Raw genomic sequence first — 15,000 nt, 5'->3', positions numbered from 1 at the left:
CTTCTCGGTGTAGCATTCTTATTGTTTCCCCATAGTACCGATGGTTTTCCATCTATCTGATTCTTTCTTTCTTAGTTGATGAAGGGAATCTCTCACCACCAATACAAGCAACTGATCCAGGTTATTTTTCACTGTCTTCATTTTATCATGTAGGAATGTAAGGTCCTTTGTTACACCCTTGCTTCTTAGAACTCATTTGTGAGTCTTCTGCTATACTTTGTGTATCCACACACCCTCACATTCTTGTATTAGTATGATAGTATGGCATCACCCTATAACTACCCTATGACCACATGCTCCCCACGAGATACGATATCTCATTTTGTCTTACATAAAGTAGGAGAGTGTGTGAAATGTTTCGTTGATTCTTACATGAATAGTATTTTAATGGTGGATCAGGATGATTGACAGAATATATTTCAGTTTACTGGGACTTTACAACTTTTATGATTGTAGAAGCATACAAATGAGGCCCTGTTAGGGGTAAATTCCGACAAGCGACATGGTCTTGAACCGGCGACATGATAGCCACGAACTGGCGACGACCGACAGACTATTACAACGAATTACCGAAAGCGACACAAATGTCAAGACTGACCGACAGCGAATTTCAGAATTGTGAATGTTCTGCGGACTGCGGAACATTTGCGCGTACACAATTCGTCGTAATTACTTAATAATGATCATTGTTAACAATAATGGCCAATTATGGCTAATAAGGGTCCAATAAATTAAAGGCGAACAGAAATACATCTCATTTTACTACGGTTTTGATGTTCATTTCATGTGATTGACGTATTCAGTGCATCACTCCCTTTGAGGACTTTTCCGCTTTGCGTATCATGTTCTCCCTGCATGACCCACGTGCGCACTCCATCAGTCTGTCAGAGAGATACTTTTTTCACTATTGATCGCGCTCATCTCGATGTTCCAAATCGTAAGCGAGTTATTGAAATACATCACTATCAGAGTCATAAGCGAGTCGTCGGAGTGCCGAACTTGTGCACGGTCAGAGTCACGTGACGGGTCTGTTCAACATCAGAGACGGCGCTATTGTTTAACCCTTTGAAGTTTGCCGATTTTCAAAACCAGTCCCCTCTACTAACTATGATTTTTAACCCCCCTTTTGTAAACGCATGCCTTGCGGATAATGAATGGTCGATAATGTCCTTCCTCCTGAGTTGTTATAGTTACAGAAAAGCACAGTCTGACAAATAAATCAGAGTTGAACTCGGAATTGTAATCTCGTACCCAGATCTTCCATGGTCATACGGAAGGAAGATCTGGTAAAGATTTCGAGCATACTCAGTGCCAGCGAGGCCCAAAATACAGGCTTTTCTATCACTGCGCATGTTCGTACTCTCTGTTGTGATTTTGGGTGATTTTGCGGAATAAACATGGATTTTGAGAGTATTCTTGAAGAGATTCTTTTGGGTAGAGGACAAGGAAACCTTAAACTTAAGCCGAAACAGAAAGAAGCGCTACAGGCGATTGTTTTTGAACGGTCGAGATTGTTTAATTGTCGGAGTAACTCAGAATCACTGAAACGAGCGCTCGAGCTTAATCAATAAACGAGTGCTATTTTCTTCACACAATCTCGTGCAAAGTGTAGTTAGCCGAAAAGTAAATTGAAAGCGAAAATGTTAAAGAGTGCTTAGACCTAATCACTGCAACGAGTGCTATGACATGATCTCATGATCTCATGGCGTCGGAAAAAAACAAAACTTTCCTCCGCACAACTGATATTTATTCAAAACAGCACATGAGCTTGCGAAAACCAAACCTTAATTAAGTGTACAAAAATTTGGTTTATCAACAGAGTTGATAATGTAAATTGACCACCGTACAGAGATTCTAAAAGCTGACGTTTCGAGCTGCCCTGCAAAAATAAGCCAATCGGAGCGTAGATTGCATTGCCGCAACCTTTTTTTAGTAGCCAAAGAAAAATGGTGTACTGTCGAACTTTACCAGATCTCACATTTCCAGTGACAGAGTGAGATCTGGGTACGACATTACCAGAATTGTAGAACCGCTATTATAGCTCGATTGCTTTGCAAGATTAGGCCTTTATTCACTTGTATAGTTTACTAGATGGAATTTCATTGACTTCAACAACTATTCCAAGTAGTCTGAATAGGTATTAAACATTAAAAAAGGTCTCAAAACCCTGGGCTTAAAAGTACTAAAGATAGAGGCCAGAGGCCGTATGTTCCGTTGGCGTCGTTCCAGCTAGCGAATGGGGATTGTCAGAGGGGCAACGAGCTAAAATTTATTAACGAAATTCCGACAGGCGACACAAGAATGTTTCGAAATTGCGACATAGCTAGCTGTGAAATTCAGACGGAGGACATGGGCACCCCCCCTAACAGGGCCTCGCAAATTGTTTACCGACACTTCTTTATCCGCAGTTTTCCATCTATCTGTTTCTTTCTGTCTTAGGTTCTGAAGGGAATCTCTCACCACCAATACAAGCAACTGATCCAGGTTATTTTTCACTGTCTTCATTTCATCATGTAGGAATGTAAGGTCCTTTGTTACACCCTTGCTTCTTAGAACTCATTTGTGAGTCTTCTGCTATACTTTGTGTATCCACACACCCTCACATTCTTGTATTAGTATGATAGTATGGCATCACCCTATAACTACCCTATGACCACATGCTCCCCACGAGATACGATATCTCATTTTGTCTTACATAACGTAGGAGAGTGTGTGAAATGTTTCGTTGATTCTTACATGAATAGTATTTTAATGGTGGATGACTGACAGAATATATTTCAGTTTACTGGGACTTTATGCACCTATCAATGTTAAGCTGCTGGGGGAGGGGGGGGGGTGGGGAGGCAGGGCATAGGCGGGGGATTTGAACTCAGATCAGTTTTTCTGTTCAAATGCGCGGCCCCAGGGAAGTCATCCTGGGTCAAAAAAGTGCAAATTCCTCACCCCAGGAGCATAACTGTTGGTCCAAAGAGTGCAAATTCTCCAACGCCATCTTCCTCCCAAAAATGCATAGGTAAAAAAGAACAGAAGAAATAGGGACAGAAATTATACATTTTATTTTTTAGAAGGTAACAAAGCAATGACTTCAAAATGTAACATCTGCTATAATGGAAAATTGTCATGTAAATCCATAGTTCATCTGGAAAGTATAATAAAATTTTGAGGACTGTCTCAACTGATACTACTAAACAAGACAGTGCAACAGGGAAATTATGTTATCTTTTCATGAACTGTTATGCTACTTTTGTTTACTTGAATTGCCATCCTTTTATTGCTCATGGCCATTATTTATATGTCATCACTAAGACAACAACAAATATTACAGCTCTCACCGTACTGAACAAGAACCCAAATATTAAATTTAATTAAATACATTTATTATGCTTATGAATTCAATCAAGCATACACAACTTGAACGAAGAAAACTTGTGAATATTCAAACGTATGCAAAAAATATGCACCAGAACGCAACAAAAACAAAAGTTTTTCTATTGGATTACATCTTACATCTCAACCTTGTTAAAAAGATTTGATGACCTTTGTCTTACAATATATAGAGCAGATTCACTCACCACGGAGAGAATCGGTTTGCTCCTAGTGACTTCTGTGTGGTTCCAAAATAATGGTACTATTTTTCAGTCTTTCTCAGTCATTCAAGATGGCGAGCAGCCAAGATGGCGTCAGTGGACCCCACTCTTCTAACGGTTAAAGTCAAAAGACCCGACCGCCGGAACTCAACGAATGATCAAAAGTCCCTACCAGGGGCAGACTTGTAACATCAAATCCCCCTCCTATACCCGACCTCCCCCCCCATCCCCCCAGCGGCTTAACATTGATAGGTGCATTACAACTTTTATGATTGTAGAAGCATACAAATTGTTTACCGACACTTCTTTATCCGCAGTTTTCCCTCTATCTGTTTCTTTCTGTCTTAGGTTCTGAAGGGAATCTCTCACCACCAATACAGGCAACTGATCCAGGTTATTTTTCACTGTTTTCATTTCATCATGTAGGAATGTAAGGTCCTTTGTTACACCCTTGCTTCTTAGATTGTTAGAACTTATTTGTGAGTCTTCTGCTATACTTTGTTTATCCACACACCCTCACATCTTTGTATTGGTATGATAGTATGCCTATGGCATCACCCTATGACCACATGTTCCCCACAAGATAGGATATCTCATTTTGTCTTACATGACGTAGGAGAGTGCGTGAAACGTTTCGTTGATTCTTACATGAATAGTATTTTTATGGTGGATGACTGACAGAATATATTTCAGTTTACTTGTGTGACACAGGTTTCTTTTGCTCTAAATTACCACTTTATTACGCAGTAAGACCTAATGGAAAATTACAGAAATTAATACATACGGAAGCGACTCAAAGAATCGGAATGAAATTACCAGGCCTAGCTTACAAAAGTACTTCAGTAGCTAATAAACAGTAAAACAAGCTCACCCTGGCAGATGAACATCTTAAGGACACAATATAAAAGTACAAAGAAAAGCAAAACAGCGAACAAGACTCAAAACAGAATAAACACGCCATACACTATGTCATGTATGCGCATGTATGGCCTTATCGGCCCCAGGGCCCATGTGAGCACATGAAATATGCACTCTCACACTAGGACTTTACAACTTTTATGATTGTAGAAGCGTACAAATTGTTTACCCACACTTTTTTATCCGCAGTTTCGCACACCCTTGTAGCTTTGTATTTGTGCGGCATCTCCCTCTGCTTGCGATGGTCCCACATGACTGCATACTCCCTCCAAGATGGGATATCTTCTTTTGTCTTTAATGAGTCTGTGAACTTTTTCGTTGATTCTTACATGAGTAATTTTCCTGTTATTGAAATGGGGGATAGCTATTAATAGGCCATTTCCGAGTTCTTCAAAGCGAGTCTAAGTGCGAAGTTTCCTTATGAATATTAGTTTTCATTCATATGCAAAGTAGAACTAATTACCATCACAAAAGGGGAAGGAGGAGGAGGAAAAACGTAAACTCCGAAATGGACCATTGATTGATAAATTTATTTCGGAATACTGGGCTGGTCTTTCATATACCGGATCCGAAATCATTAATGTCAAGAGTGAATTAGATTTATAAGAGTGTTGATCTATCACTTTGCGGGGTGTGAAACAAACAAAGGGCCACCCATTTTAACCACTCAGAAGAAGCCGTGTCTCGCGTGACTGCTTCTACAATGTTTTTTCAGGGACATGACAACTGATTTTCGTGGAAACGGGTATTCTACAAATAGACCCATTTGCGACTGTGTTGTGGAGCTCACCCATGCCATAACAACTCTTACCTAATTCACTGTTTTTAATGTCCATGAAACAAAAGAACAAAGCGAACATAACGATACCTAATTAGCAAGGCCTCATCGGAATAACAATGGTTCTTTTGTCCTCCTCTCTTTTAGTCCGGTATATGAAAGTCTACCCGAATACTGCAATTTTACAATTTTTTAAGGCTTTTATTATTTAAGTGCATGAAATATGTAAAAAGACGCGATGTCCTCTTTAACATCTGAGTGACTAAAAAACTGGATGGCATTAAGACTGGACTTGATAATTATCTCAATATTTTTTTATACTTATCGCACCTTTTCCCAATGACTCATACCCTGTATTTACTTAAGAAAAACATTGAAATTTGTGTCAAAAGGAGTTCAACTCCAGCTTCGCTTTCATTCAAAGGCCATGCGCAAAAGTCCATGCACATACAATCTCGTCCCTAGAGTCCGCTTTTCTTTTGGTCAGCACGGACTTCCGGCTTCTCTATGCACGCTCAGAAAATTGAAACAACAGTGGTTGTCAACGGTTAGAAGTGAAATTAGAAATTAGAAGTGGCCAGAGTCTTAAGCCAGAGTCTGTGTTCTTGGTGCTAACCAAAAGAAAAGCTGACTTTGGGAACGAGATAGATGCACACACAACTGCGCTCATTCATACACGCAAGCGCAATGAATGAGTTCTTGTAACGGAATTCAATAGCTAAATTAATTTGTACTACCTGGTCTAAAATCTCAGATTTACGTGGTAAACATCACAGATTTATTTAGATAGTCACAATAAGTAAAATTGATAGCCACACATCATACAAATATTTTCCTTCCTTGCTGTTGTATAATTTACGAAAGGTTCGCTTTTTAAAGAAAGGGGCATACATGTATTTTATTTTATTCTCCTTTTCTTTTATTTTTTTACTGACTCTCTCTTTCCTACATGCAGGAATCTCAACTCCAGTGCCAGTTTTTGGAAGCAATGTGCAGTCTCTCTTAGTCGTGCCAGGTTTGTGAACCTTTGTCTCTCCAAAATGTCTTGCTAGAGTGCTTTCAATTTTCTTCACGTCAATCAACTACAATCGCAAGGCAAGAAACAAGTTGGAAGAAAATACGTTGGTTATTTGTTTCTGATTCAATAGTATATTTTGTAATGTGCAACGCTGAAAAGACTTTCACGACTGCTTTCGTTTTATCTCATTTTATTGACTATCATCCCTGGCGGTAAGTTCTTCGTGAAGCCTTGTTGCGGGTTCGAATTCCAATAACGGTAGCATAGAAAAAGGAGCCTTCGGGTTGCCTTCGACTCCAGTAGACCTACAAGCAATTGCAAAAAGGTTGAGACACTGAATGGAAAATCCACCTCTTCTTCCTAAAACCCCTCTTCTAGTTCATAAGAAAAGGATGAATGCCCCTCCCTCCCCCCTCCCCCTTTTCAATGTTGCTACCCTTAAGTCTGAGTGCCAAGTGGAAATGGAAACAACTTTGCTTGGGGGGGAAGGGGGGTTGGAGATGCGCTGACTTGAATGACACGCATTGTACGGTTATCAACCGGACCAACACTCATGGTCTTGAAATAACTGAGGAGAAAGTGCTGCCTTTGTAATTACATCTGCAAATGGTTAGACTCTCTAGTCTTCTCGGATAAGGACGATAAGCCGGAGGTCCCGTCTCACAACCCTTCAATGTTCATAATCCTGTGGGACGTAAAAGAACCCGCACACTTGTCGTAAAGAGTAGGGCATGTAGTTCCCGGTGTTGTGGTCTGTCTTCTGTGATGTATCATGGTTGGGAGGGTAAATGTTCGGAGATATTAGCTACACCAAGCTACTCTAAAATCCGAGGGTAAAGAAAGATATAAGATAAGATAAGATAAGATAAGAACAGTGAGTGTCTCAATTCTTTTTGCAACTGCTTGTAGCGTATTGCCTTGGAAATCAACTTAGGTATTGACCACGTTAAAATATGATACTTTACTGACGAACTCAGCTTAATATCACGTCAGACAAACCATTACTTCTACTTTTTGTACACTACATTAAATAGAAAATTCTAGATTAAACACCTCGTCTCGTCTTAAAATAGTTGGTTTTAGCCCCACAAACTCTTGCTCCATAACACCACGATTTTATGGACCTAGTATGGTCACAGTGTTAGTCCAACCTCGTTCCCAGGGTCTCTCTTCTCTGCCTCATAGACCTTTTTGCAGATACGGCGGCCATTTTGATTTCTCTTGTTTCAAATAGCTATTATGGGATGCTCAGGGGGCAAATACATATTAATTTGCCCCCTGAGCATCCCATAATGTCTTTCGAAACAATAAAAATCAAAATGGCCGCCGTATCTGCAAAAGTGTCTAATCAATGGAGGCAGAGAAGAGAGACCCTGAAAACGAGGTTAAGTGTTGGTCCAGGCAGAGTTAGTGGCAGGTTGTTCTTAAATTAATTACTGGGCGAATAACCTACTGTTTTTTTTAATGCAGCAGAATCTTAATAGGATTAACTTTCAATGTCTTGACTCTAAATTAATTTTCAGCCGTAAAACAGTGTACTGAAGAAAGATTTTATGGTGCCCGAATAATTATAGTATTGGAATGCTCGCATCGCTGTTAATGTCTTAAAATGTTTTTTTTGTTTTAAGCTTACCTACGGACTTTGTCTGAGCTTCCAGAAGCGATTCCACATTTTGTCCATCGACAAAGTGATGAGCTGTCAAAAATTCTGACCTGTCTGCGTCCAGAAAGCAAGTGTAAATATGTCTTACTACATGGAGCTCCAGGAATTGGGAAGACAACATTGGCCATCAAAGCCGGGAATGAAATACTTGAAGTTAACGATCGCGCACTGGTTGTATACATAAATTGCAAGTACATTCATTCTTACGCAGACTTTTCAGAAAAAGTCATTCGTCAAATTTACCAATCACTTTATCCTGCAAACAACCCCGAAGCTGAAATCACGAATCGTGTGATTTCAGTAAACAAGAATTTCTTTATTCTTTTGTTGCTGGACAACTTTGAGTTTTTACTTGGTAATGCGAATGACAACGAACAGGAAAATCGACGATCGGCTGCATCTTTATTTCCCAACAGTAATGACCGAAGGTTGATCGAAAACTCTATCGTTGAAATTTCGAAGTGCGCAAGAAACGTTAAATTACTTGTTACTTCATCGAAGATTGTTTGTTTCCCTCAAATTGGGCCAGAGACGGTGACATTGGAACGGTTTTCTCCAGAAGAAACCTTCAAGCTATTAAAAAATACACGCCGCGATCGAATAACGGTCGAAACATCCAACCAACTACACGAAACCTGTAATGGTATTCCGCTCGTTCTTCACACTTTCATGTCGTCGGCAGCTAATCTGGTCGATCTCGTGGACTATATGAGCAGCTCTCCTCCGGGGTATAACATGGAAATCTTTGGAAGGGCGAATACAGTTCCACACGATCTCACGATTGGCAAATGCCTGGACTATTGCTTCAGTAGACTAAGAACGCAAGAACAGCATACCCTTTTAAGTGTGGCTCTGGTTAGAGGTTGGTTCACGCTACCTAAAGTTGCTAAAGCCTTTTGTTCCGCTACGTCAAGTGAGCGTGATATCACAGGCCATGTTGAAGAACTGAGAAACTGCTCTCTCCTGCAGTACAGTATGTTTGGGGAAACATGTCGGTATACATTCCTCTCGATCATTCGAGATTACTGCATACACAAGGCGGCATCGGAACAGAGGTTTCGTGTGGTTATCCGTGGCGCTCGTAATCTGCTCATCGACCACCTCATTTCTTTCTTGAAAGAAACCTCCAAGAAGTTCTTAAGCAAAGATGCGGTGGAGTCAGCTATTAAGGACTTTGCATGGGAAAAAGAAAATGTGTTGCAGCTTGTTGAATGGATTGAAAAGGGTGAAGTGGATATGGAACGTATTAGGAAATGCATTGATGCCTTTAACGTGGCGGGAGAGCTGCTTGCAAAGATGATGGCGAAGTCCATGTTTAAGGTAGTCTACGATTCCTTGGTCAGGAAATGTGAAGAAATGGGAGAACAACGAAGACTCGGTGAATGTCTGACTTCCCTTGGAATCAAAGAAATTTTCAACTGTACGTGCACAGCTGGTCTGTGTGATGAAGCTACTGCACGAGCTCAACCCTATTTGGAGAGAGCCAACAAAATCCAGAGTGACCTTGGCATCAAGCATGGTAACAGCAGAGCCCAATGTCTCGCTAAGCTTGGCCGCTGTTTAGCAAAAGCAAAAAGTAATGACAGCCGTGAACGAGAAAGAGGTATGATTGAGGACGCAATTCTCATCAGGCAAAACGCAGTGAGGACACCGGATGAAGAAGAAGGCGGCGAAAATGTCTGCCACGTCATGCTGGGTGCAACATTTAATGACAAGGCGGGTAAGTCTATGGATCATACTGACCAAGAATTGAGGGGAATGTGAGGGTTGTTTCACTCTCCAAGGTCATTTGAGAAATTTATTGATAATGTAATCGTTCCTATCAGTTTTCTTTCACGTTTCTTAAGAGCGTTGTTGAATTAACTGTCGAAAGTACCCGGGCGGTTGCGATTCCCTGCTGCTTAAGGCTTCCGCACACTAGCCGATTTTTTGTCGTATAATTGCAGATTTTTTATCCGGCGGGGAAAAGTCGGCTGAAAATTTGTCGGGCCGCCAGCTTGCGCACACTGGCCGATTGTTTGTCGCCAGTGACTGCGCCCATGCTTGAGGCCAACTCATCCAAAAGCTTGCAACAAGCTTGTCCTTTTTTTCAGGTGTCCACTCCTCGAAATCTTTTCGATTTCCGCCATGTTGTAAAAGACGCTGGCTCACGTGACTCTTATGACACTTCCTAATTGGTTTCGGCGGGCTCGAGGCCCGACAAACTAGGGGGCTTAAGCACCGACAAAGGCGACGGCAACGAGAACGTCATCTCAAAATATAAATTCACGTTATTTTGATCGCTTCGTGATAATTTCAACCTTTTTAATGTGACAATGGTGTGATAGTTCCTCAAAAATGACAATCGGCAGTTAATTTAGGGGAGAAAATGAAAACTTATCCTGAAGTGCTGGCGTTCTTTATAAAACCTCGAATTTGGCATTTTGGAAGAAAGTGTAAAACGCACGTGCAGTACGTGCAAAGCTATTGTTTTTCCCCACTAAATATGCAAATTTGTGACGTCCCGGTTCCATCGCCGTTGTTAGCAAGATTTAGCACCGACGACGAGAACGACTACGAGTACGAGGACTGGAAGCAAGTTCTAAGGAGCATGCGCAAAGTCTCAAATCTCTTACTGCGGACTCGTAGGTAGTACGACGAGTTTGAAGTGAAAAGTCGTAGTGGGAAAACGAGTTGGACCGCCGACCTTAAAGTCGTTTAAATTTACTTTGCTTGTTTTAAATGCGTTTTGGAAGATTGATACAGACATTAACATGTATATATATATTTATTGAAGTTTTGAGGTGAAAACAGGATATGGGCTCGGATTATTGGCACCGTTATAACAGCTTTGCGGAACTGCGGCCAGTTCGCGCTCGCTATGAAGTAAACAAATTAAGGAAGGAAAATATTTGGTTTTTTTACCACAGCTGATTTTTTCAGCCGATTTATCCTGACAGAAACTCGATAGACTAATTATTAGCGGTTTGCTTTTAGTTGCTTTTGCTTTGGTAGGCGCAGCTTTTCTCACAAAAAACCGAATAGAAAGTTGGAAAACCGACTTCTGATCGGAATTCGTTCATGTGGAAGCTAAACTTACCTCTTTTACAAGTTGTTATCAGCAAGCGAAGCAGTTTTAATCTCAGTAGATTAAGTCTAAACTAATTATTTTAAAACTTGCTCTTGTAGCGCTTTCATCAACTTTTTGCTGAACGTGAAAGCGCCGCTAAAGTTTAAAAAAGAGGCCAAATTATTTTAGTTCTCGTTGTTGATGTTTTTTCGACAACGAGTACGAATACGTACTCTCGTCGTCGGTGCTCAAACAAAGCCCGAGAAGACATTTTGAGATCGAGCACTGTCAGATATCGTCCGAAAAACCCCGATCTTGTCGCAGATTTGTCTGAATTCACTGCACACCTGCCGACAAGAGAAAATTTTAGTGTGCTGTAGGTTTTAAGTGATTGGTTGAAAAATCCTCCTAATCTTTTCAACCAAGGAGAAGTAAAACCGATCGCGATTTATGCGCGCGCTTTTTTTCCTGTTCTTTGTGTATGTGATACATGTAGTTGTTGCTGGTTCATGGCGCTGTTTAGGCTTATGCGCCGATCAAATTGAAACTTCAACATCCCCACCCCCCCCCCCCACCCCGGGCAAAGCCCGGGCATTTGACAACCTTCTGTGCCTGGGGAGTGGGGAATTTGACCTTTGCTTGCATGAGGTGGGGAAAATTGAACCGGAAGTGTCAGGATTGTCTTTTTTCGGGCGCCGAAGTCGCTAGCAGCTGTAAAACGCGTGTTTGGACGAGATGGAAGAGTTTGAAGGAAGAGATATAGCATTTGTGAGCCATTGGCTTACAAAATAGATCTTCAAAAGTTGTCTTCAAAGGAATTTTGGCTGCGTAATTCGTCTTTGTCATACTATATATACCATTTCATTGTTAAAGCTCTGAAAGCTGTACGTTTCTGTTAGAAGTAATCAACCGACACTGAACAATTTAAAATAAATGCAGCCGTAAACGCTCTAGGCTCTGTTGTTGATAAGTATACAGTTCCCTCGTTAAACAACCTTTGCCGTGTTTCGGAGTTAGAGCAGCTTATACTTGCTTATTGACATTGTCCGACTTAATTAATTCAATTTTCAAGTCACTTTTAATCGTTTCAATATTAAAGTTGTGTTTTTGTGGCAGCTCAAGTCTGGTAAAAACGGCATCATTATATCAAGGATCACGAAACATGTGTTATACACAAGCTTTATTAAGACGACAGGAGCCGACGACGATTGTCTATGACAGACAAATCCGACAATAGGGTAGGGCATTTGTACACCATTTTGGCCCGAAGGAGTGGGAATTTGAACGATCCAATCTTGAAAAGTTCAAATGCCCCGGGGGTGGGGGAATGTTGAAGTTTCTAGTTGATCGGCGCATTCTTTTGATTGGTTAGTATAATTACTTTGATTATCGAGTTTAAGCACTTCGTTGAAAACTGCCCAGTCCAAAGGCACAGTAACCCGCACCTTGCAACGGCATGAAATGTTGAATGCCAAGTTGAAGAAATCGCTGTAAATAATAGAAAATTTTCTGTAACGACTTCAACGGATTGTCTTTTCCGTTGCGCAGTGTGTCTGCCTTTTGGCCCGCAATGTTGCCCTTAGCAACCACTTACGCATGTGGTAATTTAATGGGGCTCTAGGGCCGAAACCGCCATCGGGTGAACACAGCATAATAAGTTGCACGAAAAATCCGCAAATGAAAAGCGCGGCCTTAAAAAAACGTAGGTGGAATTGCAAATGGTCACCAGACAAATTTTATTTCCTTTTAGTGGCTCTTTCACTTGAAAGCGATCACGGACAGGCCGTAAAAATCCGAAGAGATGAAGTTTTGCCGATCTACAGAGAAAGATTAGGTGATCATCCTTTCACTGCTACCATCCTTAACAACCTGTCCAATAATCATCGCGATCTGAGGGAAATCGAAGCCGCTGAACGGTACGTGAGGGAAGCTTTGGAGATTCGGCTGAATTTGTTGGACGTCCATAGGGACACCTGCAAATCCCTGTTTGATCTTGGAATGGTGTTAAAGGAAAAGAGGGAATTCCAGGAGGCAAAGACCAACTTAGAGAAGTGCAAAGCGATGCAAGAGAAATTAGCGAATGACGACACTATTGTTCAACAGTAAGTTCATCTCATCGGTTATTTGTTGTATCGACTTGCAGGCTTTATTCCATTCAAATCCTGAATAAAGGAAAAGGCTATGAAGATAATAGGATGCGTTGACCTAATGTCCCGAGACACTTCCGCTCCATTTCTGATCCCTGTCGGTAACTGCAAGACTTGATTTAATTACCTTGATGATTGACGACAATTTAACACAAACTAAGAATTACGTGATGTCTAATTATGTACTTTGCACCGATCAGATTTGTTTAGCGAGCTGTTGAGTTGAATTGAGTGTTGTAGATCGTCATACAGAAGAACAAGAGTGAATTAGATAAAAGTGTTGATCTATCACTTTGCGGCCTTGCCCCAGGAAAGTCACAAGTGAATTTATTTTTAGATACACTTTGCGCGCGAAACAAACAAAGGGCCGCCAATTTTAACCAATCAGAAAAAGCCATGTCGCTCGTGACTGCTTCTGCCATGTTTTTTTGGGGACATGACAACTGATTTTCGCGGGAACGGGTATTCTAAAAATAGACTCATTTGTGACTGTGCTGGGGACCCCACCCATGCCATAAGGCAACATTCTTACGTAATTCACTCTTGAGAAGAATTAAGTTGTGAGTATAAAGGAAACATGTCTCGTTCTGCGTTTTCGACAGTCCCGCATTGTGTCCATTTCTCCTTAAGTGATGAACAGCAGTCCTTCGGAAAGCTCAAACAATGAGAAAAGCGATAGTGATCAAAACTCTCGAGATAAAAATTTGTGTCAAAGTTTACTTTTGCAAGAACTTCGTGATGAAAAAGATCGAGGGACCAGTTGCGTAGAAATTTAGAGCTAAGGTAAGATTTTCAGCGAGGCGCTGAATTTATGGCCGTGGCACATTTCTTAGCGTTATCAAACGCCTATCGTTACTTGGGACTAAGACCGACCAGGGGCGGGTTGCTCGAAGCATGATTAACACTAACCAGCGTTATTTAAATACTATGGAAGGTTTTGATACCTTTTAACCAACGCTTACCGCTAAGTTAACCAGGCTTCGGGCAACCGGCCCCAGGTCGATAGGGAGGTAGTTGTGTAAGGTAAAAAAAAAAAAAACACACAAAAAACAGCAGTATACTAGCAACCTTTGTGGCATGATTATGGTGCTGAAGCAAGGGTTCCTCTCCACTAACTGAAACCAAAATCTCTAGTAAAGCGGGTAAGTGGGGGAAAATATTGTATTACCCTTAAATTTGTGCCTTTTAATCTTTTCCTGCAGGACACAACGAGAGCTAGAAGCCGTTCGCTTGGAACTTGGTGAATTGCAATAAGAAGCCGCACCATGATTTATCCAGTTACACGGTGAATTGGTTTCGGCGTTACGAATAAGCTAAGCCAAACAACTAGCATAAAGTATTTCAAAGATGGCCATTGTATAAGTAAAAGCTAAAAGGTGCATACACCTTATCCCAAAATGGCCGCCATTTTAGCATTCTTTTGTTTCCATGCAAATTGGCCCTTATGGCCTCGCTTTCAAACGTAAAATTCAAAAGAATATTTAACCTTGAACGAGGCCATAAGGGCCAATTTGCATGGAAACAAAAGAATACTAAAATGGCGGCCATTTTGGAATAAGGTGTATTAATTTTAGTTACCGCAGTTTACTATGAGATTATCACTAACTGTAAGGGAGCTTTGATTTATGTCGTAAGTTTCACACCTTTTAAATTAATCGGAAAATTACCAGAAACATCCCTGTTATCAATATATGTGTTTTCCGATGTTTACTCGGGGATGCTGGGAAAAGTCCGAGTGCTTCCGACCGTCGTCGTCGTCGAACTGATGGCCTCGAAAGCAAAAAGGGCATCCACATATTTTATTTCTTATATCGTTATTACTCATTCAAATATTTCCCTT

The 15,000-nt window shown here is 41.0% G+C and overlaps 2 protein-coding genes across 2 annotated transcripts in view; both read left to right on the top strand.

The window, feature by feature from the left end:
• The first annotated feature begins 79 nt into the window (after positions 1-79).
• LOC138038451 (uncharacterized) overlaps positions 80-15,000 on the top strand; it is an 85,147-nt gene continuing 70,226 nt past the window's right edge. Inside the window, exons 1-3 of the mRNA XM_068884318.1 lie at positions 80-120; positions 2,440-2,484; positions 3,936-3,980. The gene's annotated coding sequence lies outside the window, so the exon portion shown is untranslated. The remainder of the gene's footprint in view (positions 121-2,439; positions 2,485-3,935; positions 3,981-15,000) is intronic.
• Positions 7,653-14,414, top strand: LOC138038226 (uncharacterized). Its single transcript, XM_068884038.1, has 4 exons — positions 7,653-7,707; positions 7,930-9,684; positions 12,764-13,115; positions 14,363-14,414. The coding sequence occupies exons 1-4, from the start codon at positions 7,653-7,655 to the stop codon at positions 14,412-14,414; spliced, it is 2,214 nt and encodes a 737-aa protein (XP_068740139.1).

This window comes from Montipora capricornis, chromosome 2, assembly GCF_036669925.1.
Source record: "Montipora capricornis isolate CH-2021 chromosome 2, ASM3666992v2, whole genome shotgun sequence".
In the NCBI taxonomy this organism is placed as follows: domain Eukaryota; kingdom Metazoa; phylum Cnidaria; class Anthozoa; order Scleractinia; family Acroporidae; genus Montipora; species Montipora capricornis.
This window is presented reverse-complemented; position numbering and strand designations above follow the sequence as displayed.

Coding starts and splice junctions, on each gene's coding strand:
- LOC138038226 (XM_068884038.1), top strand. CDS start 7,653: ATGGAGGCAGAGAAGAGAGACCCTGAAAACGAGGTTAAGTGTTGGTCC. Junction 7,708..7,929: donor TAAGTGTTGGTCCAGGCAGA/GTTAGTGGCAGG, acceptor TTTTGTTTTAAG/CTTACCTACGGACTTTGTCT. Junction 9,685..12,763: donor AACATTTAATGACAAGGCGG/GTAAGTCTATGG, acceptor ATTTCCTTTTAG/TGGCTCTTTCACTTGAAAGC.